General features: G+C 32.4%; 2 protein-coding genes across 2 annotated transcripts in view; both read right to left on the bottom strand.

Moving 5' to 3' along the window:
* Window positions 1-1,297: 1,297 nt before the first annotated feature.
* LOC137407052 (arylsulfatase B-like) lies at window positions 1,298-11,083 on the bottom strand. The gene is made up of 8 exons (XM_068093657.1): window positions 10,998-11,083; window positions 10,843-10,894; window positions 10,539-10,638; window positions 7,061-7,131; window positions 4,571-4,637; window positions 3,429-3,526; window positions 2,394-2,640; window positions 1,298-1,497 (listed from the first exon to the last, which is right to left on the bottom strand). Exons 1-8 carry the CDS (start codon window positions 11,081-11,083, stop codon window positions 1,298-1,300), a joined length of 921 nt encoding a protein of 306 aa, XP_067949758.1.
* Window positions 11,084-15,124: 4,041 nt separating this feature from the next.
* LOC137407050 (arylsulfatase B-like) overlaps window positions 15,125-24,219 on the bottom strand; it is a 38,679-nt gene continuing 29,584 nt past the window's right edge. The window contains exons 4-15 of the mRNA XM_068093656.1: window positions 24,071-24,182; window positions 23,337-23,388; window positions 22,905-23,008; window positions 21,854-21,954; window positions 21,557-21,627; window positions 20,466-20,570; window positions 20,156-20,234; window positions 18,797-18,894; window positions 17,672-18,035; window positions 16,789-16,948; window positions 16,045-16,220; window positions 15,125-15,789 (exon numbers count right to left, since the gene is read on the bottom strand). Of these exons, the coding sequence (XP_067949757.1) occupies window positions 15,554-15,789; window positions 16,045-16,220; window positions 16,789-16,948; window positions 17,672-18,035; window positions 18,797-18,894; window positions 20,156-20,234; window positions 20,466-20,570; window positions 21,557-21,627; window positions 21,854-21,954; window positions 22,905-23,008; window positions 23,337-23,388; window positions 24,071-24,182 (1,658 nt within the window). The 3' untranslated portion in view covers window positions 15,125-15,553. The remainder of the gene's footprint in view (window positions 15,790-16,044; window positions 16,221-16,788; window positions 16,949-17,671; window positions 18,036-18,796; window positions 18,895-20,155; window positions 20,235-20,465; window positions 20,571-21,556; window positions 21,628-21,853; window positions 21,955-22,904; window positions 23,009-23,336; window positions 23,389-24,070; window positions 24,183-24,219) is intronic.

Below are 24,219 nucleotides of genomic sequence, written 5' to 3'. Positions count from 1 at the left end.
GTAGCATGATTATTATATATATTATATATATAATCTATATAATAATATAATCTATACAAATATATTTATAGCCGGAATGCAGACACATGACACACCACATACGACATCTTTTGAGAAATATCTATATAAATAGGACTGCTCTAGATTTATTACCACTAGTTTACTTCGTAGTTCAGTCTAAAGTGAGAGATCATCATGAGTAATCAGTGTTGCGTAATTATTCTGGGAAAAGGTAAGATGGCCAAGTAAGGTAGTGGTTAGTGTGGTGGTTGGTAGAATAGAAAATTGGAGTTCAATTTCTGTGCAAGGCAGTTATTTTGCTAATGATGTTAGCATGACTTCAGACAGACGAACGACTGAACACTTTTAAAAACTTGTAAAGAAAAGTATTATTAAACATATACTCACCTGTTATACTATTCGGAATAGATACATGTAACGCTACTACTGCTGTAACGATAACAATTATTGACATCACTTTCCAAAATTTGTTTCATAGCGTTTTAACCATGATCAAGTTTTATTGATTTTAATCTTGAAACATTCTGTCAGTCAGATCACCTCAAACATAAAAAACTCGCCATGATAGAAAAATACCAATACTTTCTGATAAAAACTACCAAAGATGTGTGTAAGCTCATTTTTAAAGAGTTTCTGAGTTGTTCTAAACAAAGCTATTTCTAGTTTTATTATTAATCAATTTTTTTAACAAATAATAATAAAAAAACGTTAAGAACATGACAGAAACTTGAATTTTTGATAAGTCCATTCTTGAGCTAAACAATCAAACACAAAGTCTATGTGTGTTTAAAGCATGTAGCACATTGACTACATTTTCATATAAATAAAACTTTTGGTTCAAGATTAAGTATAACAAAAGTGCTTGATAGTTTAAAAAAAAAAAGAATTACAACATATGTAATAACAAGTGTATAGCCTACAATGAGCACAACTTTCAATGATTTTTCAGCAATAGGAAGAACCATTGCCCAAATATTTTAAAAATAAAAATGCTTATTGCTTAATGGTAATGTTTACTTAACTAAGTTTAGCCTAATTGTCCAAAAATAATTTTAGAAGTTATCAATGTGTCACTTATACATTGTATTTTAAAATTTTTAAACTAAAACTCTGGGCATATTTGCGTACTGAGATACCTCGAAAACTTATATATATGTTTTAGTGTTTCTTTAAAGTCTGTTCTTTAAATTGGATTAAATATAAGTATATATAATGAGTCGTTAAATAATAAACAACTGATAGCAGCATTTAGTAAATACATAATTTAACGAAACTTTTATTGACTGTAAACAGGTGTGTTGTGTTTTTCTCTGTACCGGTAGGCTGCATCCTCTGTAGCACACTCAGAAGGGTTGTTGATATCTCCTGTTGCATCAAAGAGGGCTACTAACATTTCACTCCTTACTAGATATTTTCTTGTGGCTGGATTGTTATAGGTTGACTGGAGGTTTGATACTTGAGATTTTTCATCAATGCCTATTGGTAAAGATCATTTAAATATTATTTTTGTTAGTATAGCAGCATTAACTGATTGATAATAAAAACTGATTTATAAAGACTACTAAAGACTACTAAAGACTACTAAAGACTACTAAAACACAATATCGATAGAGTAGAGAAATTTCCATTCAAATTTGATAAAATAAGCTTAGCTTTAGAAATATTCTCTGCTGCTATTAAATGGCTGGATACAGTAATGAAAAAGTTATCTGCGGCCAGAATAAACCTAGCCAAGATAACGAAAGGGTCCTCTGCAGCAATAAAGAGATTTACTCAAGTAAGAAAACAGTTATTTGCAGATATAAACAAATTTTCCATAGTGATGGCAAAATTCAAAGAAGATACAAGAGGTTAACTGAAGTGATAGGAGGTTATCTACTAAAATAAAAAAGTTAGCTACATTTTGATGAGGTTATTAATAGGGATACGGTATAGTTAGGATTATAGTTGTTACAAATAATAAAAAAAGCTAAGCAAAGTGGCTTCATTAAACAAAACTGTGCTAGGTTATGCTAATTATTGCAATTGTGTTTTTATCTATTACCACATACATATGTTGAGAAATGAATAAGTAAAATTAAGTGCATTAAATGATAATTTTAGCCAAAGAATTACGTGGTGTTGAAAACCTTTTAGTAAATTTTTTAATACAGTAACAGCTTTGCATTGTCATTAAAAGTCTGTCTATTTTGTGTGCTTTAAAATGTTATACCACAATGTATTAAACACTGACGTCATACACAATTTAAAATGTATTATCCCACAATATTCTGACACATTGCAATGTAATATATTCCAATGCTATTTGTTGTTTTAATTACATCCTCCTGTTCTAAGCTACTAAAGGTGTGTGAGTGTTATCAGGTACTCACCTCCAAATATGATCTTTTGATTTGGATTGTGTTTTCCAAGCTCTACAAATGTTCGCAGCCAATCAGAGGCGTGTATCAGGAAATCTCTAGTACTTCCTCGAGTCATAGAAGGAAGCCTAGGGTCATAATAGATAATAGGGGTACGCACTCCACCTTCTGTATAAGAGTTCTTTCCGTTTCGCAGAGGGTAGTTGTTATCGTAGTACTCAAGGCCTCCAAATGTAGCGGAGGTTCCTGTGCCACCATTCTACAAACATAAATTTCTAGAAAAAAAAACAGTTGCAGAGAGCTCTTTTCTCTTCTTGTTGAAAATTACATGAAATTGGCTAAAGATACCCACTAATTTAGCTACAGTTTGTGAAAATTATTTTTCTCTACACATACTACTATTAGAGAGTCAAAGCTGGTTGCCTAATTGGGTTTATTTTATAACGTAAAATGCTGTATAAAGCATGCAGAAGTGTTTTCTGTGCACATTTAACCAATAAAGAGTCAAAAAAGATTGTTTAAATTTACTTGTATTTCTTTTGTGATTTATTAGTCAAAGAGACAGCTGTTACTGTTTCTTTGATACACTTAACAACACTATCTTAACTTTCACAGTTAAGCTAAAACAATTTTATCAACTCTCTTCTGATAGTTATTGATGAAGATGTGCGCTCTTAAGAAGTTGCCTTGAAGGCTATGTTAAATATTTTTCCATACTCAAAGGATCGCAAAAATGTTAATTAAAGTACGATATGGTTAATGTAATTTAATTCTATTTTATACTGAGAGCCATCTCTGTCCGTCTGTACAAAACCAAAGGTTGGTTGCTTGTTGAGAAAATTAGATTGCTAGACAAGAGTTGCACTCAGGCGCTCAGCTTGATAGCTATCCCTGCTAGCATCTGCGTCACTTGACAGTTATGCATCCTAGCACCTGCGTCACTTGACAGCTACAGAATATTTCTATAGTAACCTGATGTTTGTTTTCAACTTTTTAATAGACACAAGATTTTTTCTGACTGTTTTTGTATAAATATAGAATACTTACATCTGAAGAGAATATGATAATTGTGTTGTCATCAAGATCTGCATCTTTCAGAGCGTTCATCGTTCTTCCAACAATGTTGTCAAATGCAGATACGAGTCCTAAAAACCCATATTTATATCATTTTGGCGTGGTTTCCAAATATTTGTAAAACTAAGTGTATACATACTAAGTAATAATCTGCAGATAGTTAAACCAAATTCTGTGGTGCTAAACTGGCAATGTGATCAATTACTGCAAGCAATATAGTTTGTGAACACATCTCTTTGACTTGAATCTTATTCGTTATAAGAGCACTTGATTCAAAGCAATAGCTTTGGTTTGATTTAAAGCGGAAAGACAACAGTTTTTTTGGAATTTTGTTTATCAATGTGCTGCAGACCCAATAAAACCATAAACTTGTTTAAAATGAAATTTATCAAGTCTCTACTTTATTCTAAATGATTCTTTTTGTGTCCTAATTAGCCAAATATAAACAAGTTAAGGATTTTTAGAGTTGTCCTTGTCAAAGCCACATAAAATGCTTGATTCCATTGACATTCAACTTTTCTGATAAAAAATTAAAACAAAAATAACACAATCATAATAAAAAAGTCATAATAAATCCATCACTGAGCTAACCAACTGAACACAAACTTTAAGCGTTTTTATAGCATTTATCACATTAACTATATTTTAAAATAAAAGAATAACTTTATAGTTCAATATTAGGTAGACAAAAGTGTTTATTAGCTTTACGTAATTATAATTGTGATATATGTAGTGAGAAAAGTGTAGCCAACATAGAACATAACATTAAATGAGTTTTTAATAATGAGAAACATTACTGCCAAAGGATTTCAGAGTAAAACTGCTCATTGCCTGTGATAAACTTAAACCAAGCTTGCAGGCTAATGGAATGGTTTTAGATTAGCTAACTGCTCTGACTAGCTGATTCAGAGTAGAGCAAAATAAATGCTCCGTTATAGAAGTATACAGATTACCTAACAGCAAAAGCAAAGATTTAACAATATGAGTAGCTGTAAATGTTCAAATTTATTGATGCTTTGCATTAAATCATTGCTGACAGTATTTGACTCTTTCTGCCATACATCACAAAAAATACACAACGTGCTGAATGTAGGGTATAACATATTTCTACATACCAAGATATCGTCGTCTCAGTCTTGTCTCAAGTACATTCTCATCTAAGAAATCATATGATGCAAACATCTAAGGAGTGTTCTACAAATGTTTACGCGCTGGTTACTATTGCACCTGCCAACATTTGCTAACAAAAATTCACAAATACAAAACAATTTTTCCGAAAACTTTCATGAAGTAATTTATTTTAGAGTAAGACAAACTGAATGCTCGAGGTTACACAGGTAATAAAAAGTTTTTGAAATTTTTTTTATTTTCATTCAACATACATGTATATACAAAACTAGCTGGATGCGCGGCGTTGCCGGGGGCTTAAAAGTCCTCTTATAAACAATGAGAAGTGATGTAGTCGCCTACCACTTGCTATTAGCAACACATTGCTATTAGGACACATTGCTAATGAATAATTTGAGTAGGCTTACTAATAAGAGTTCCTGCTTTCCATGTCGTTATGCCATCAGGCTGTTGTGTTGTAACAGAGAACGGCAGCTTATTTGCTCCCATATACCAACATATATTCCCTAATGAATCTATCAGGCTGGTGTGGCTAAATAGGTGAGGGATTGGATTGGTGAACAGAAGGCTTCAAGATCAACTTTTCTGTGGTACAGATTTATTATTCCAAGATTTTAATAGCTATAGCTGGACAAACACACGGACAGACCAACTTAGAGAAATATATACATACATAGATTTATCCTTGTAACTTCTAAGTGAAGAGGTTTTGTTCATTTCATTGTGTCCTGCCATTGCAGAATTCAAATATTTTTAAGCAGGAGGTTTAACTAAACAGATTGTTGAACAAAATCTTTTTACCTTTTACGCTACACATTCGCTCAAAATTTAATGGTATGGTAGTTGCCATTGGCTAAGCTTCTTTACCTATTAAATTTGAGTAACTCAAGCTAGTAACTTGAGATAATTTAACTATTTTCTATAATAAGAACTGTGTACATCTATTTGAAGCCAGTGCCAGCAAAAAATACTGCACTTCACAGGAACTGTACCCTTTTTGACTGCTTGAATGCGAAGCCCAGCGCACCGCCGTTGTAAGGATTGTGCTTATAAATCGTTAGGAATAATTATCTTTTTACGCAATTATGATCACACAAGTGCTGCAAGTGTGCATACTTTAATAAATTGCTACAAAACTGGGCATACGAATGACAAAATTACATAGTCTACATATATCAATTTTCTGGTCATCTATTCATATAAATCTCGGTGTTTGTTTTTTGGTACACCTTATGTCCAATTATGGCGATTAAAATCTAGCAATCAAAATCTGTATTGCAGGAGATTTGATTTCAGAACTTCGCGTACACAAGGCGACAAGCTAAGCTATTATGCTACCAGGATACAACAAGTAGTCATTATATTGGTTAAAACACGCATAGCGACACTGTATTATGCACAACATCACTAAAGCTTGCTCTCACGGCTTTTATTAATAAGTTTAGCAATCTATATACTAGCTTACTCAAATTAGCCAATGGTGACTACATTACCTGCCAGTGTTTATAAGCTGTATTAAATACCCGTACAATGCCAAGTATTTGGCTAGTTTTATAAATATAAAGCTATCTTGAGCTATTGTTTTACTGCTAGAAATGTAACAGTGAATTCATGTCAAAGCCTGAGTGTCTCACCTGCAGAGGATCATGGGGAGCAGTGGGAGTTATCTACATGAAAAGTGGATTTGGATTGTGTTTGTGATCCAAAATGAGTTTTCTCACATCTCTTGCATTTTGTATCTACATGAGTCAAATTGCTTTCTTTCTGATTCACTTTATTTTTTACAAGAAAAATGAATAATAAATTGTAAAAGTTGTTTTTATTGATACACTTTAATGCCCAACAACAATGCATACTACAAAAGAGAAAATACCGCGGAGAAGCCATTTTTATTTTATTAGTTTTATTTTTATACTGAACCATCTAACAAAAGCAAACTATCTATTAATTTAGTGAAAAACAATAAAACCTAAAAACTCTATTACTCAATTAAAGTTTGATAAGTAAAAAAGCTATTACACAAGTTGTGCGTAGCAGCGTTGTGTAATAGCTTTTAAGAACAAAGTCTTTCAATTAAAAAAAAAGCAAAGCATTAAAACATAATATTTCTCATTTGTTCTTTTGCTCTTTGTACCAATCATGTCAAAGTTTGAAGACGATCAACCAAAATGGCTTGCTGTCTGCTGTTTGAATAAGAAAATGCTATAAAAACGATTTTTGATAGATATATATAAAGCTTTATAATATATATAGCTACATAGATGTTAACTGTATAGCTTAGAAGTTGCATGATAAATGTCAAAATATACAGTCCTGTTGAGTTAAAAGCCAATAACACTAGTTGTTCAACAGCAAAGAAAAGTGTTTTGCATATATAATTCTACAGAGTCTCTTATCAAATGGGACAACGCTTCTCTTATAAGATAGTCACCAAAATCGACTTTACTAAAATAAAATATTTTGTTGTAACTGCTTACTGCCAAGTGAGTTCGGATATATGCAGTGCTCGCTGAGCCATCTACCAGTCTCTGAAGCACCGACTCTTCAGCTGCAAAGGATTACGTGCAATGAAGTTAAAACAAAAATTAATTTTATCAGTGGATGTGTGCCTACACCACATATGTTACTTTCTGACAGTTATGTTGCTGTGATGTACAAGCATAAACATTCCTGAGTCATCTGTATCCAAACAAACTGAAAATTTTCAACCATTAACAGGTCGGGGGTGATCATCTAACTTTTTTTAGAGGCTTTACCCTTTTAGCCGAGAAAACTGGAAGGGTTACAGCTGGTTACAAATTGTCTTGCTTTAAATCAAAATTTGACTCAATTTTCAAAGGATGTAATTTGACAGTTGTCAACAGGTTGAAACTTACTCCAGTTGTAGTAGTCAACAGCACCAGCTCTCCCTCCTCTAAACTGATCAATTCCTCAACTTTCCGGTAGACAGCTTGTGTCACAATATCCTAAATGCCACCTGAATGTTACATACCAGCAGTACAAGTAAAACATTACATCAACTTGTTGACAGTTCTTTTTTGTAATATCGCTAAAGCATTTGGTAGACATTCTAACCAAAAAACAGGTTTATCTAGATGAAAAAGAGTCTTAAAAAATTTGGAATAAATCCTTAATTTTGGGAGATTATGTTGAAACTTTTAGTTTTTTCTTTCTCTGTGTTGAGAACTTTGAGTGTAAGTTGTAAACACGTAAACACATCATTAGCAAACTTTAGACCTTTTTCTGAGAATTGACCATAAAACGCATCTCACACTCATAAAACATCGAAGACAAAATTTAGGAACAAAAAAGTAGCAAATCTTTTTCTCGCTACTCGTTGCTTTTATTAAAAAGAAAGAGTCTGGAAACTCTGTTTGATCATCACTGGTTGATTTGTTCTGTAAAGAGCCAAGCACGAGAGAGGACAACTACCTTTAAAGTTGTCATGTTGTATCAGGTTTTTCTTACCACCTGTTGTATTTGGTTATGTGAGCTACCTATTCCTCTATGTTGTCCAGATGGTTACCCTGCTAGTCAAGCCTAGATAAGCCTAAATAGGGGTCTGTGCCCTTTAAACAGACGCTGGGGGTGTCTGGGTAACCTTCGGGTATAGAAGTATTTGATGCAATTAAAGATATGCTTTTATGGTTTGAAAGTCCGACATCAACTGAACTGTGCATACAATTCTTGCTATTTAAATTAACGTAGTTATGAGTAAAAATCACCTGAATATGAACCCTAATAAATGAGGCTATATTGGTATCCAGGGTAACTGATACGACTTTGAAAAGAATGCACTGTATTTTTATTAATATGAACTGAATGGTAGATTTTTGTGATATTTTTAATGCAAAAATAAAATACAAAACGATTGTATATACAACTGAAATAGCCATATTTTTAGTCTATTTTTTATTCGTATTTGGCAGCAACCATTGTGCCTTGCAGAAAAGTGGCTGTCTAATTCGGTCACAGTTGAAACTCTGAATATTAGCACCTGTATTAATATTAGAACAGTAATAATCAAAGTTTTATGATAATGCTAAATGTATATCTTCAAAGGCTGAATAATATAATAATCTTTACTATAATAAGAGCCGTATCCATCCGTACCATGTGCAAAGAACATTAAGAAAAAAGATTACGCTGCAAAAGAATCAAAACCACATACTCACATTCCAAGCCAAGCACACTATTACCTGTGCCCTTCCACCTTTTTCACATTTAACAATAGTTGCGCACATGAATTGTAATTATTACAGTTGTAATAATAGCCGTAGTAACAATAATTGCTGTTGTTACTCATGACGATCTCTCACAACTTGCAATACTGCATCATACTGGTGATAATTATAGAGTTTTTTAATTATTTAATGAAAAGTAGTGTTGACTAAAATAGATTCATCAATTGTAGAATGAATAACTCAAGAGTCATGTAACAAGATATTACAGCTAATTATATAAAGTTCAGCAGATGGTTGCCTGGTTTCAGCGCACAGCAAAACAGCAGTAGACTTATTAGTGAACTTTAACCTTGTTTCTGACTAATGACTAAGTGTGCTGAGTACACTTAGTCATTAGTGTAGTTAGTGACCAAATCACCACTGTACATTAATGACAGGGTGTACAGCACTGAGTGTACTGTACCGTTAGTACAGTACTAACTGTAATGTACAGTTAGTACAGTACTAACGATGAGTACTGTACTGTTATTACAGTACAGTACAGTACTCATCGTTACTGTTCTGACAGTTCTTTTTACAGTACTGTCATTATTCAGTACAGACTAATGGCTGTACTGTAAATTAGAGCACGGTACAGTTATACCACAAGATACACGAGTGCTTCAACATACGAGGAAATTGAGATATGAGCAAGATTTATTTCACCTTTCAGCTTTGAGATACAAGAAACCTTTGAGATAAGAGCATACGAGCTACTAGCTACTAGCTTGTTCTTGATGGCCACTAAACGGCTAAATAGGCAAGAGGATGTTTTTGAGAACAGCATCGCTTGGTCTTTTTTGTCGAATCAGTTTAAAAAGTTTTAAAAGGTCAGCTAAAGTTTTTAATAACAGCAACGCAAACAGCGTCAAGCCGGAAACAAATAATAACAAGTTATGACAAAAACAGAATTAAAGTTAGGTTTTGTAAAACATTAAACCTTAGCTTTAAGTGTATGTTTAATAAGCTAAATTTATTTAAGTTAAATTCATGCAAAAAACAATGCTTAAAGTTTCTGTTATGTTACAAAAGGTCTAGCGACTGAACTTTTGTAGATTATACAGTACTAGTCTCTAGTGCTGCCGCATCACCGTTAGCCACTAAGTCTGTCTTCAAAGGTAAGAACTCTATACAATACTGTACATGGTATTAATGTTGTCATATATATTTTTGCAGATTCTATCCACTGAGTAAATGTAGGTACTTTCTATTATAATGTCCTGTTTTTATGTGTTTTTTATAGCATAGTAGCAGATTATTTTGTATTTAGTTATTTTCCATAGGAAATAATGCATTGAGATAAGAGAAAATTGACATATGAGCAGTCTCATAATGCATTAAACTTGTACGTCGAGGTATGACTGCACTTACAAGGTAACAATTAATCAGGTTAATCAGAAAGTGTCGGCTGTCAAAAAGCCACTAAAACGTAACTTTACGTAATGTAACTTAAACGTACACATAACTGAAAATTGAACATGGTCATTGTTTCCTTGAACTACTCGGTATACCCGGACTTGCTGGTCATTCCTCATAGTTAGATGACTACGGAGGATTTATATAAAAGGATTACTGGAAACTGGTGCGTCAGATCAGTCATATATTGAGTGCTGTGTTAAATGTTTGGTTATGTGCGTCCGGATTTCTTTTTAATAGTTTCAAATGATAATGATTATAAAGCATGCCTTCATGTAGCGATGCTTGCTTACAGATGCTCAATGTACTTACTTACCCACTTGTTTTGTTACATAGCCTTCATCCTTTATGTACTCATAGAGGGTCTTGTGCTCTACTGGAAGGCAGCTCTGAGCTTCTTGTATGATGACCAACAGCTGAACATCAGAAAATAGAATACCAAGTGTTAGTCGTCAGACAAGATTAGATATTATCTGCTTTGAAATCGCTATACTTTGTAAGGTCACATGTTTTTCACGCAAGAATCATAAAAGTTAAAAAATATATTTAACTTAAGAGTTTGATATTTAATCAAAAAACTATTAGCAAACTGTATAAGAAGTATTTCATAACTTGATTACCTGAAGACCGCTGTTAGACGGGTATCTTCCTGTCAAGAATGCAGATCTTGTCCTGTAATCAGTTAATACTAAGTTTAAGAGTAAGTTTTGCATAACTACTAGTCAGTTCGTAGACAAATGTTAAAAATTCTAGAAATGCAGAAACTAAAACTTACAGCTCGTATGAGAAACTTTGGGATTTTGCGTAAAGCTGTTTTATTTTAAGCTGGATTTGTGGAGTCACCATACTCCAGAGTTCCATTAGTTTAAATAATTTTATATTTTGAATAAATATACTATCTTGTTTAGTTAGTTAAACAGTTTACAGCTTTTACATACTTCGTTGAACAAAACGAAATCACATGACAGAGTGTGCAATATATTAGCACACCGAATGGTATAGTAGTGTGTGTTTGGAACTAGCAAAGCTCATATTGGTTTATATACATGTACCAATGTAAAATAAAAGCTAGTTTAAAACTATGATGCAAACTATAGAGTCTCTGACTCTGCCTGTCATTTAAGATAAATTTCTAATGTCTAACGCTTTTTAAGCTCAATATCAATCTTATTACAGTAAAAATGGATTAGAAAAAAATCAAAGAAGTAAAAATTGACCAAAATAAGAAGAATGAAGAAGAAAGAAGGCAGTAAATCCAACTGGCCTAGCTATCTGGTTATAGCTGACCCTAAGGTCAAATTGAAAGGTTAAATGAATCTTAACGAAGTGGTTGAATAATTAATACCTGTGACCACTAGAGTCTGCACTTTTCTATGGCAAAAGCATATCGGTTATGCCAAATGTTATAAATTAAAAGCTGTATCACATAGATTGAGCTCCTAAACTTACGCGCAGCAAACTGGTTGTACATAAGACTGGGTCAGCTCAATTCCTTTAGCTCTGAAGAATCAAGGTGCGGTGTTTTCACTTTAGGGTTGTGGAATCCGACATCATTCCATCCTAAAAATTACAGGGATATGAAGCTATGAATGAAATCAAATTCTACTCTATGAAATCAAATGGCCTTTGATCTTTTCACTAACTGCAGTCTCTCTACTGTAGTACTATTAAATGACCCAAGTCTTAAGTCTTTAGTTCATTTAGCTGATTTCTTTGTCATCTATAATATTAATGATCATTTGAATAGATGATTGAATAATATTTACTAAGTGAAATGGTTTTGAACCAACACTATTCAATAATTACATTTGATTCCTTATTCTCACCAAATAAATTTTATCTAATAAAAAGGCATGAGCCAGTGATTGACCTCATTCTTCAAAGTTTTAATGTTGCGAGTCTTTGTAAAGGCCTTCAAGTTTTATAAAACTACTTTTTATGTATTGTTAATTTAAGTAAGCAATGACTATGTTAAAAAACTATTTTCATGTATAAATTCACCGATTCAAGAGTAAATACATATACGTGTATATTGAAAACAATTTATTGACAAATACTGATGTTGTGTAATTCCCTTCAATGGTAAGTCCTATTTTACAGAACCTCATTCTAAGCTTTATCTTTAAATTCTTTACATTCCCTGGAATGGAAGCATTATCAAGTTTTTCATTCAACACAAAAATTATAATACTGTTGCTATAATAAAATTTTAATGAACTTTTATTGGCTGTATTCAAAACCAATAACTAAATTATGTGCCTATTAAAATTGGGTAAGCTCCTGAGAACACTTCCTAAAGGTTTAGCCAAGGTTTTACTATTACCAAGTATTTAGCCAAGGTTCTATCTATTGCCATGGCTACAATATTATCGAACTCAATGTTTACAGAACGTTTAGTTTTTTTGCGAAATTTCATTTGAGATTTATACCCATACTTAATATGTCAAAATACAATGCTTTATGTTTTCTAAACATAATGTAAGCTATTTAGTTTGTGTTCAGTTGAACTGCAAGATAAGTTTTTGTTAATTAAGAAGATTAAATTATCTATATAAATCCCAAAAATCTATATAAGTCCAGTTTCTATTTTAATTAATTTTAGGTTTATTAAATATTAAAAATTGAACAAATCAATTGAGTTACTCCCCTTTACCAATGACTAAGTAAGTTGGGTATTTCAAACAAGAACTTACTTTTAACATAGCTTTAACTATTAACTATAAAATAAACTTAAATTAATTCTTCCTCCTTTTAAATATTCTATAAACTGTAAACACCGACAAAAAATGCTGTCAAATTTACCCATATCATCCGCCATGATGTAAATGATGTTTGGTTGTACCTTGCCCTCTCCACGCTGAGCAGCGATACAAGCTCCTAGAGTTAGCAACAAGAAGGCTTTCACAACCTCCATTCTTAACTTTTACTAACTAAGTAGAGATGTAGAAGTCACACCACGCTTTATATTTAGTGTCATGTCTGCGGTGCTTTCATCATTCCCAAATTACTGGTATACCTGTGGCATTTAGGATGAGATTACAAAACCACTGTGACAAAACATCCTTCTTCTTGACCACCCTCTTAGCCATGAATCGAATATTTGCTTATTACAATAAACACCCATCCAAAACAACGACTGATTGATTTTCATTTATATTCTATTACATATTAAAAATAATTTGATCAAGGATTTGTTTGTAAGAGTAGGGTTCAATTTTAAAGTACATCTTACAAATCTCTTTACAAAAGGTTGTAAACCTTTTTAAAGCATTTAAACTACATTTATCTCAAGACATATTGCGCTGCAAAATGAAAGAAGTTTTTTTAAAGAAGTTTATAGCATAATGAAGCTGGTGTGTTTTACTTAAATATCATTGATAATAGTTACTGCCAGCGTTTAAGTATTGATAATATAGAGTAGAAAACCAGATTGAAAGTTTGTAACTTGTCTTGTTAACTACAGCCACCTGCTGCTGCTCATATGCTGCCTATTATGATTGGATAAAGTCTATATAATAACAAAGAGTAATTTGAAAGGCTTTATCATAAATAATGTAATACTTGATTTGACTCACAAGCTCTGAATACTTAAGAATACATTATTACCGATTTACCTATATATTGCATACCCAAAAAGCATCATAGAGCAGACGTAATAGTGATAACAGTAAAGCTAGACGTCCATTTTACTAAACGGAAACATACTGCTATAACAAGCGGTAGTCCAGTTTGTTTACTAGTATTCTTTTAATTGAAGTAGAATCTTGGTGCTGGACTTCCTCCTTAATTGAGCAATTCAGTGTTCAACCGTAAAATTTGAGTAGAAAATGCATCTGAATTCGAAGAGATTTTCTGTGCTCAAATTAGGCGAGTTGAACCGAAGAATGCCAAGTGAGAATAAAAAGAGCTGAGTCAAGCCGAACGCACTCCTCGGTCTTTCTAGACCATTTGGTAAGTATCTATTTTACTTACACGATTAGCGAAGTAATATGTGCACAGTTCGCTCAAGTATTTTTTTACCAGTTTTCAACCTTTCTTTGAAGCAATTCATAATGGCTTCAAAGTAAGATTCATGTTCTCTTTGTATTTTGGAGATTTTTCTTAGTAAAAAAAGTTAGTGTATATTAGTAAAGGAAAACTAACACTTAACTCATAATTATCTTAGTTCTATAAACAGTCTTTTTCCAGAAGAGTAATGCCAAACTTATTGTAATTGTTTTGTAGTTTTAGCTCAACACATGGTAAACACAGAAAACTGTTTGATGGTAAATATTAGCAAAGCTTTAGTAATCTTCCACTTACTACTTTGCACACAAAAGAAGGAAAATATAAAATGCTAATGAGCCAGTTTAATGAAATCAACTTTTCTACATAACATAAGCTCAACTTTCACCGAAATACTTTTTTATGTTTTAAGGCAGCTTTGTGAACTTGCCGTTGGAAAACCTATACAAGTGGAGCAACAGCCTAGTTCAATGCAATTACTATTAATTAAACTAATAATTAACTAAATTATTATCTAATTAATTTGGTTATTATTTATTAAACTCTATTTATATGTTACTATGAGAGTGTGTCTGTTGGTCTGCTGTGTGTCATGATTTTTATCCATGGCTGAAGTTTGAGATTAAAGATTGTCTTGAAACATACTACTTCAGTGCCATACAACTGCCTTATGAAGTTTTGGAATAACTGAGTGAGTTTCTTTCCTTCATCGGCACACTTGGAGGATTACTAGATGGTAAGAGTAGTAATATTAAATAATTGCAGGTCTTAAAAGTTTTAATGCTTGCAAGCAATCTGATTACAAACAATTAAGTAAACGATTGGTATATGTAAAAAACTCTTTTTAAGAACAAATTGCTATCACTAGCAAAAAGATTATATACTGTTTGAGTGTATTTTTCTTGTGAAATAATGTATGTGGAGCCTTACAAGCCCATTAAAAAGTGGACAGCATAAACATGAAGCAGTTCAGCTCAACATAAAGGTAATTAAATTTTATGTGTAATTGATTTATTTATATTACATATGACTATAGAAAATATATCTTTATAAGCATAAATTCTTCAAATACTGGCAACAGTTGCTTTTTTAAAAATATGCAGGCTGACCTACATATGTTGATGAATTCATACTAAATGAATATAAAGTATAAAAAAGTAGAATATCAACTTAGGGTCAAGTTAGTTTAAAACCATCATTCATTGAACATTATCTTATTGGCTATTGGAAGGGCATCAATATCATGAACGGTTATAAAATCAACTAAGCGTATTTCCAAACTCAGGAAAAGGTCAATTAGCTATGGTAACCTGCGTAGGTTTGCTCTTAAAAGAAACACATAGGATCATTTGCTACTAACGGGAAATCAATAGAAGGAATACAATAGTCATGTCGAGGTATGATGAACTCTCCAAATGGTTGTGTTGTGACATCAGAGACTCCGAGGGTTGTGCGGTAGACGGGCATCACCGACTCTCTTCTGGCGTCTTGTATCTTTGTCAAAAGCATTTCAACAATATCTGGCCGCAGGTCAAAGAGGTTGCTTTGCTCATTCGGATCATCTTAAAAAGGAGAAGAGAAATTAATTCTACAGTATAGCTTAGCAAGATTATCTTTTTATCGACAAATTTAAATATAAAAATAATATTTTCAATTATACTTTCTCATGTGTTGGTTTTCTGTCAATCTACCAAAAACCTATTTATGATTTGGTCAAAATTGTTTCTTTTAACAAAATCTTGAAGCAATAATTATTTGAACCAAATTTAGTGATGCCTCATTTCCATGACAACAAGCTTCATATTTATTTTTATCACCTGCTAAGTTGAAAAGACACCGAACAACTCTCTGGCCATCAACTATTCTGTGACAATCATCTCCAGTAATTTCAGGAAGTTCTGGAGATTCCTCAGGTCTTGGCCACTCAGAAGGAACTGTTGCTGGATCTCTTAGGTAATACTGGTCACCATAAATCAACTTCCAGTCCATCCATCTACAAACCATAAGCTGGTATTGAAATGAGTAGACATCTAATGAAAAAATTGTGTTCTAAACAAAACGACAAATTGCATCAAAAAGTTTGTTGGCCAAAAATAAATGTGGTAGACAAATGTTCTAGTGATTTCTTAAAATGTGTTGACTACCTGCTTTTTACAAGTCCTTTGATTCACAAACTTAAAAAGTAAGATGTAATATTTCCAAAAATACAAAAAATTTTAAGTTCTAATGCTCTGGATCATATTCACACCCGCTGATGCAAAGTTATAAAACAGTTGACATTTTTGTGTTTGTATTTTTTTGCACTTGAAAAGCTGTGTAAGTTTCAGAATGACTTAAAACTTAGCTAAAAACTGATTAAGTATATTTATAACAGATTTTTACATGTGATCTTTCATTTTAGTTCCACTTTACAGGTTTTCTATCAATCATGTTCATTTATAAGAATATTGATTCATGTAGAAATAATATGACTGGGATGTTCCATGTATGGAGATATTGGGAATATATTGACACATCTATGCCTTAAAATTTTTTGTATCAGTTAGTTTACTTCTCTGTACCTGTATGCTGCATCTTCTGTAGCACAATCTGAAGGGTTGTTAATATCTCCTGTTGCATCAGAGAGGGCTACTAGCATTTCACTCCTTATTAGGTATTTTCTTTCAGCTGGATTGTTATAATTTGACTGGAGGTTCTCTATTTGAGACTTTCCATCAAGGCCTGCAAAAGAGTAGGTCGAAAATATCAGTACACACGTAACTTAGATATGTGTGCTTATGTGAAGTCAAGATCAAAGGCCACAAAAAAGTTCTCTCTATTAAATAGCAAAGAAAGAGAGAGAGAAAGAGAGAGAGGGAGAAAGAAAGAGAGGGAGAGAGAGAGGGAGAGAGAGAGGGAGAGAGAAAGGGAGAGAGAAAGGGAGAGAGAGAGAGAAAGAGGGAGAGAGAGTGAGAGAGAGAAAGATAGAGAGAAATAGAGAAAGAAAGAGAGAGCAAAAGAGAAAAAGAGAGAGCTGTTCTGTCAGCACAAAAGTGATGAATTAAGCTGCAGAAAAGAGAATTCAAAGTAATAAAAAACTATCTTTTGTTATTCAAAAATTACTTGATTTTGCAGAAGGTCTATATATCATTTAAAGACTGTGTCTTTAAATGTTATATAGACCTTTAAGATGCAGCATTATATATATATATATATATATATATATATATATATATATATATATATATATATATATATATATATATATAGAACACATATTAATTATGTGTTCTTGCTCTTGCGAAGAAGTTTATCTGTAGCTATCAAACAGTTCTATGCATCTGAACACAGAATGTCTGTACTTTTATAAGAGTTATCTGTAGTCATAAAAAATTATCTATAGATACAAAAAAAACGATCTGTTGTGGAGGGAATGTGCCAAATTGGTTTGGGAATGTGCCAAACCTGCAAATTGGTTTCCTGAGCCTCCACGTCCTCCTCGGCCGCTGCCACCTCCACCACTCCCATTACCTCCTGAGCCTCCATTACCTCCTGAGCCTCCATTACCTCCTGAGCCTCCATTACCTCCTGAGCCTCCATTACCTCCTCGGCGTTTTCCTAGCTCCACAAATGTTGGTAACCAGTCGGTGATGTGTATAAGGAAATCTCTGGAGGTTCCTCGGGTGCTAGGAGCAAGCCGTGGGTCATAGTAAATAGTTGGGGTACGCACTCCACCCTCTGTATAAGAATTCTTTCCATTTCGAAGAGGGTAGTTGTTAGCGTAATACTCTCGCCCTCCAAATGTAGCAGAGGTTCCCGCTCCACCGTTCTATAAACATATAAAGTTCTAAAATAACGTTTTTGCATGAGATAGCCACAGGTTTCAAAGGTTACAAAATGTAAAAAAGCTTTTTGTTTGTAAACTTTTGAATATCTATACATTGCAAATAGTTGCTTCATTTTACTATTAATAAAAAAGTTAACTATTGTATTCTAGCAAATTAACAATAGGTTTTTAAAATGTTTGATCATTGTAAATAGAGACAAACATTTACCAGTGATATTTAAATGTTTCAGGGTATAACGGTAATTAATCTTGTATCAGGCTTTTATTGCAAAAATATTCAAGTGTCAATTTTGAAAATTTGTTTCTTTTGTCATTACTATATGATCTTTAAACAATTTAGTTTTTTTTCTAAATTACTGTCACAAATATAAACAATAATTAACTACTTTTCAATTTAAGTTTTTAACAGATTATGCTTAAATGTCCCGCATACTCTGTTAAAAAACCTTTTCAAGGCAAACACAAAATTATCAGCTGTATACATAACAATAACAACCATAAGAATAATACTAAAATATTAATCTAATTAAAATATTAAATTTTAATTAACTGATTATAATTAAATATCACACATATATTATCATTATTAGTATATGCTTTTTTGAATAATAACTTTTATTCTACATGTATATAAGTTTTTATCTACAAAATTTAAAATGCATGTATTGTGTGATTTATCTTGTCATATTTTCTAAACTTGATATAAGTTATGTTGAACTTTGTTTGTTACAAGAGATACTTACATCTGAAGAGAAAATGATTATTGTGTTATCATCAAGACCCGCATCCTCTAGAGCTTGCATTGCATCTCCAACGAGATTGTCCAGAGCAGAGACAAGTCCTGAAAACATACATGTACCAGTAAACTGTTCAGATGATTCTGTGACATTGAGTGTATTTACTTTTATAGTAATTTAGTAATATAGAAAATATTTTCAAATGTTCTCTGCTTCACATTATTAGTTTATTATCTAAATACATACACCAATATAATACTGTAATATTGATATTATATGATTATATTAATATAGTATTATATAATATATGATATTATATCAATATAATATTATATAATATATGTTATTACATTATTATATTAATATAATACTGTGCTAATATCCAAAAAGGCTCTCAAGGCAACCAAAACTACTCTAGTGTCTCTGCTGAACCAGGTTTAATGATGAACTCCGGAACATTCCTAATAAATTTTATTAGAAAGCATCGGTATTTTTTAATCATTTGTAGTTGTTTTTTGATGTTTGAGATGATCTGATAACCTGGACATTTCAAGAATAAAATTGATAAAACTTGATAGCAAATAAATGTTCGGAAAAGAAATGTCCAAAATGATTTCCTTAGTTGCTATCGTTGCTATAATTGATATTGGCTAATGCTTTCAAATTGCAGCATTGTGTGTCTCTATTGTGTCAGTCTCTTTGAAGTTATACACATCATAATTGCACAATCGCTTGATCAGAGCGTATTAATCATGGTCAAGTTGGATCGATTTTAACCTTGAAACATCCTGGCATTCAGATCATCTCAAACATCACAAACAATCACAAATAATAGAAAAATACCATTATTTATTATGACATTTACTAAAAATCATTTGCAAGTTCATCAGTTAAGTCATCTTCTTTTACTTTAACAATCTAATGTATAAAGCATTCAAAATGTCTTCTCTATCTAATTACTCATGTAATACGATTAAAATTTAGCTTTTGTGTAAATGATATGGTTTAAAACACATTTTTAGTTTATCTATGATTAGGGTTTTCAACATTTTTTCACGAATTTAAGAGTAATCATAATTCAGATTTAATCTAGTAACATTACTAAGCAAACCATGCATTTTCAAACTGATTCTGAGCAATGAGACTTTGCTACAAAAAACCGACTTGAAGACTTCAGTAAATACAAAACGATCAATGCTCGAAATGATCGTCACCAAATGATCAAGCTGCCACAAGTAATCAATTGCTAATGATTTTTAGTGACCAACAAATATGTTAGGAAAACCATTGAGTCATTCAGCCACAAAGCAGTAAAGGAACAAACCAGAAAATGTTGAAGAAAGGCCATAAAGTGTTTGTACATACCGAGATAGGTTCGCCTCAGTCTCGTCTCAAGTACCGTCTCATCTAAGAAACTATGTGAAGCGAACATCTCAGGGGTGTTCTAAAAATGTTTACATGCTAAACTTTAGTATCAAATCTACAGGGCACAAACAGTAAACACGACCAACTGTACCATTCACTTCTCATCAAAGCTAAAATAATGCAGGGTTTTGTTTGTGAAGAAGTCTTCTACTTAACTTGAGCTGTTAGCATGCATACACTGAACTACTAACTTGAATATATAAGATAGAGCCTGAAAACACCTGTAAACCCCTAAAAATATTGGTCTCACCTGGAGCGGATCATGCGGTGCAGTCGTCGATATCCACATGAAAAGTGGATTTGGATTGTTTTGATGAGCTAAAATGAGCTCTCTCACATCTCTTGCATCTTGTATCTGAATAATACAAACATTCGTATCTAAATAATACAAACATTCGTATTTGAATAATATGAACATTTGTATCTGAATAATACAAACATTCGTATCTGAATAATACAAACATTCGTATCTGAATAATACAAACATTGGTATTTGAATAATACAAACATTCGTATCTGAATAATAAAACCATTCGTATCTGAATAATACAAACACTCGTATCTGAATAATACAAACATTCGTATTTGAATAATACGAACATTTGTATCTGCATAATAAAGGCATTTGTGAATGTAGTGGGCTTACTCGTTAAAAATGCTATTTATGTTTTAATTGTGTACATTAGAGCGGTATTTAAGAAAAGAGTCGGCACATGATAAAAATAAAACTTTTATTATCATCAACTCTATTTCATTTTCAAAAAACTCTCAAGTCTGTTTTTTAAGTTATATTAACCAGACGAGCATGTATTTTATTTAGAACAGATCAACATATAAAAGTTGTATGTAAGTTTAAAGTATATTTCAGCTATGGCCAAATGGCGGATCTAGATCCGTATATAAATATCTGTAGTTTTTATGGGTCTTTCAAGTTGGCTGTCAAACAATATTTTTTAAAATTTGGTTTAACAAAGATTTTTGTAAGCTTTTCATGGAATTTTTGTAAATTCATCCTTTTTTTCAATGGTATCAAAAATATTTATTATAGCACGTTCATTCAGTGATTATTAGTCAAATTATGTATATAAACAAAGTTTTTCAAAATTGTATTTGACGCTTTGTTTTAAGATGTACACAAATAAATGCAAGTTTATATTTGGTTAAAAAAAATTCACACCCTCAGCTCGTTGTGAATCTTTAATTTGTCAGATTCTGCCGTAGCAGATCATGACCAAAATCATTGGCCATTCCTGGTATATTCTATCTTAGCTCTCTAGATAGCGTAAAGAGTGATTACAAATAAAATGATTGTGCATTATTTATCATAGTAACTACACTTACTGACAAGTGGGTTCCAATATTTTCAGCACTTGGTGAGCCATCCACTACTCTTTGAAGCACGGTGTGATCAGCTACAAAGATAAACATAAACATTGTGTTTTTGGAATGAATAACATTTAAGTGTACATTTCATGCAAAACTTATACTGTCTTAGAATAATTAGATTTTCAATCACTTGGTGTTCAAAGACAAGCAAGCAACGCATGTTTGTCACGATTTCCATTGTAAGCTGAGTCACTTAACGAATGAGTTGAAACTCCTATGTATTTTGACAACTGTCAACAAGTTGAAACTCACTCCAGTTGAAGTAGTCAACAGCACCAGTTCTCACTCCTCTAAACTGATCAACTCCTCGACTTTCTGGTAGGCAGCTTACGTCACAATATCCTAAATGCCACCTAAAATTGATCAAAATACTTGTACTTCACTCGTGACTTGTGACTCTACAATTTGATACAGCGCTATTAGTTAATGTTTGCTAATTGTGTCCATCAACAATGAAACCTAAATAAGGAATTCAGAATAAAGACTTTTCACATTTATACATACAATGAAGGTACCGAAAATGCTCATCTACTCCAAAATAGAAACACTTACAGGGTAAGTTTTTTTATGCTGGTGTAGATGAACATTTCGGGGTTTGTTACCAAGCAAACTCACTCCTTAAAACAACGAACTTTTACAACAAAACTTTACAGCTCTGTTTCAGTTCATTTCACTGCATGCGGTGAGTACCACCTCATCGTTAAAAGCACTAGCGAAGCATAAAGTGATGAGCTAAATAAGGTCCTCATAGCCTACGCACCAGTCTTGCCAAAAAACACAGGTTATTGTGCTTACTTAGAGGATTGGAACTGATTACAATCTTTTAATAGGAACTTCAACTTCTGTCGACACTGCATGATTATAGAAAGTAATTAATGTGCCAAATGTTGCAATATGTCGTTGAGTGTATCTAATATGTGTTGCAAAATTATTCACTTATTTCACAAGCCTTTAGTTGTACTGAAACCAATCGAATAACATCATACTATATCAGTGTGTAAGCCTCTGTAATACTTAATTGCCCACTTGTTTGGTTACATCCTTCCTTATCATCCTTCCTTCATTACATTGACTTCTTTTAAGAGTTTCAAATGATAATAACTATAAAGCATGCAGTCATGTAGCGATGCTTGCTTACATATGCCCAACACACTTACTTGCCCACTTGTTTGGTTACATCCTTCCTTATCATCCTTCCTTCATTACATTAAAGTGGACTTCCTTTTAAGAGTTTCAAATAATAATATTTATAAAACATGCATTCATGTAGCGATGCTTGCTTACAGATGTCCGATATACTTACTTGCCCACTTGTTTTGTTACATAGCCTTCATCTTTCATATACTCATAGAGGGTCTTGTGCTCTACTGGAAGGCAGCTCTGAGCTTCTTGTATGATGACCAACAGCTGAATAGCAGAAAATATCGTCTCAATTGCTGACCTAGTCAGATGACAGTCTAAAATCTGCATCGTGATAGCTACACTATCTAAGTTCATATGATTTTTAGACAGGTATTATAGGAGTTCAGCATTATAGTTAATAGTGTATCAGAAATTGGACTGGTCTGGTGATGCGCTCTTCCTTCAAGTTATATTTTAAACTGTCTTTTTTTAACTTGATATAAAATACGAGCAGTAAAACCTTTATACAGACACAATTAGGAAAGCCTACACACTCAGCTTAGACCAATAGAGTTCAACTTTTGATCTGAAATGTATCTTATAACTTGATTACCTGAAGACCATTGTTAGAAGGGTACCTTCCTGTCAAGAAAGCAGATCTTGTCCTGTAATAAAATGATATAACATATAAGAGGAGGTAGAGGACAGCTAGGGTATTGGTCATTACAACTTATGTTAGCCATAAAAACTTTATAATCATGAGTATGTAGTTTTTCACTTTATTCCCTAAGCTGATACAATCTGGAGTTGCACTTACATCACAGCCAGTGTATTAAAGCCAGCTTGTAGATCTGCATCTACAAGTTTTACTGAAATAATTTTGACTGATCATGGCACACACTTTTTTGCTAAAAACCTGAATTCAAAAAATATGGCTGATTTATTGAAATAATTGATTTAAAACATTTGAAATCATTTTTAAACTGTTAATGCTAGATGCAGCATTATTATCAAATATACTGAAGAAACGCGATGCTTTCAAGTGTTAGCAGTTTTCTCAATGTCTTTAGCTAAATTACATTACTAATGATTAATGAAAAATGAATTAATTTTAAACATTTTTGAATTTTAAATTGCAAACAATTTGTTTTACTATTCAACTGGTAAAAGTTATCCAGCATTATCCGTCACTTCCATTGTCAAAAAACCTTTTTTAATCAAAAATGGATAAAATTATTGCTGTTTTGATTCAAGTCTTTTTACCACAAAGATTTATAACAATGTCCTACTTAACAATAACAATGACATAATTCATAAGCCATATTTCGACTGAGCTCCTAAACTTACGCGCTGCAAACTGGCTGTACATAAGACTGGGTCAGCTCAATTCCCTTAGCTCTGAGAGCATCAATGTTTGGTGTTCTCACTTTAGGATTGTGGAATCCGACATCATTCCATCCTACAAGAAAAGGATTCTGAGACATAAAACTGCAAAA

This window comes from Watersipora subatra, chromosome 10 (genome assembly GCF_963576615.1).
Source record: "Watersipora subatra chromosome 10, tzWatSuba1.1, whole genome shotgun sequence".
Classification (NCBI taxonomy): Eukaryota; Metazoa; Bryozoa; class Gymnolaemata; order Cheilostomatida; family Watersiporidae; genus Watersipora; species Watersipora subatra.
The sequence above is the reverse complement of the archived record's forward strand: the minus strand, read 5'-3'. Positions and strand labels throughout refer to the sequence as shown.

Coding starts and splice junctions, on each gene's coding strand:
- LOC137407052 (XM_068093657.1), bottom strand. CDS start 11,083: ATGGAACTCTGGAGTATGGTGACTCCACAAATCCAGCTTAAAATAAAA. Junction 7,132..10,538: donor CTATGTAACAAAACAAGTGG/GTAAGTAAGTAC, acceptor AATCCTTTGCAG/CTGAAGAGTCGGTGCTTCAG. Junction 1,498..2,393: donor TCAAAAGATCATATTTGGAG/GTGAGTACCTGA, acceptor CTTTACCAATAG/GCATTGATGAAAAATCTCAA.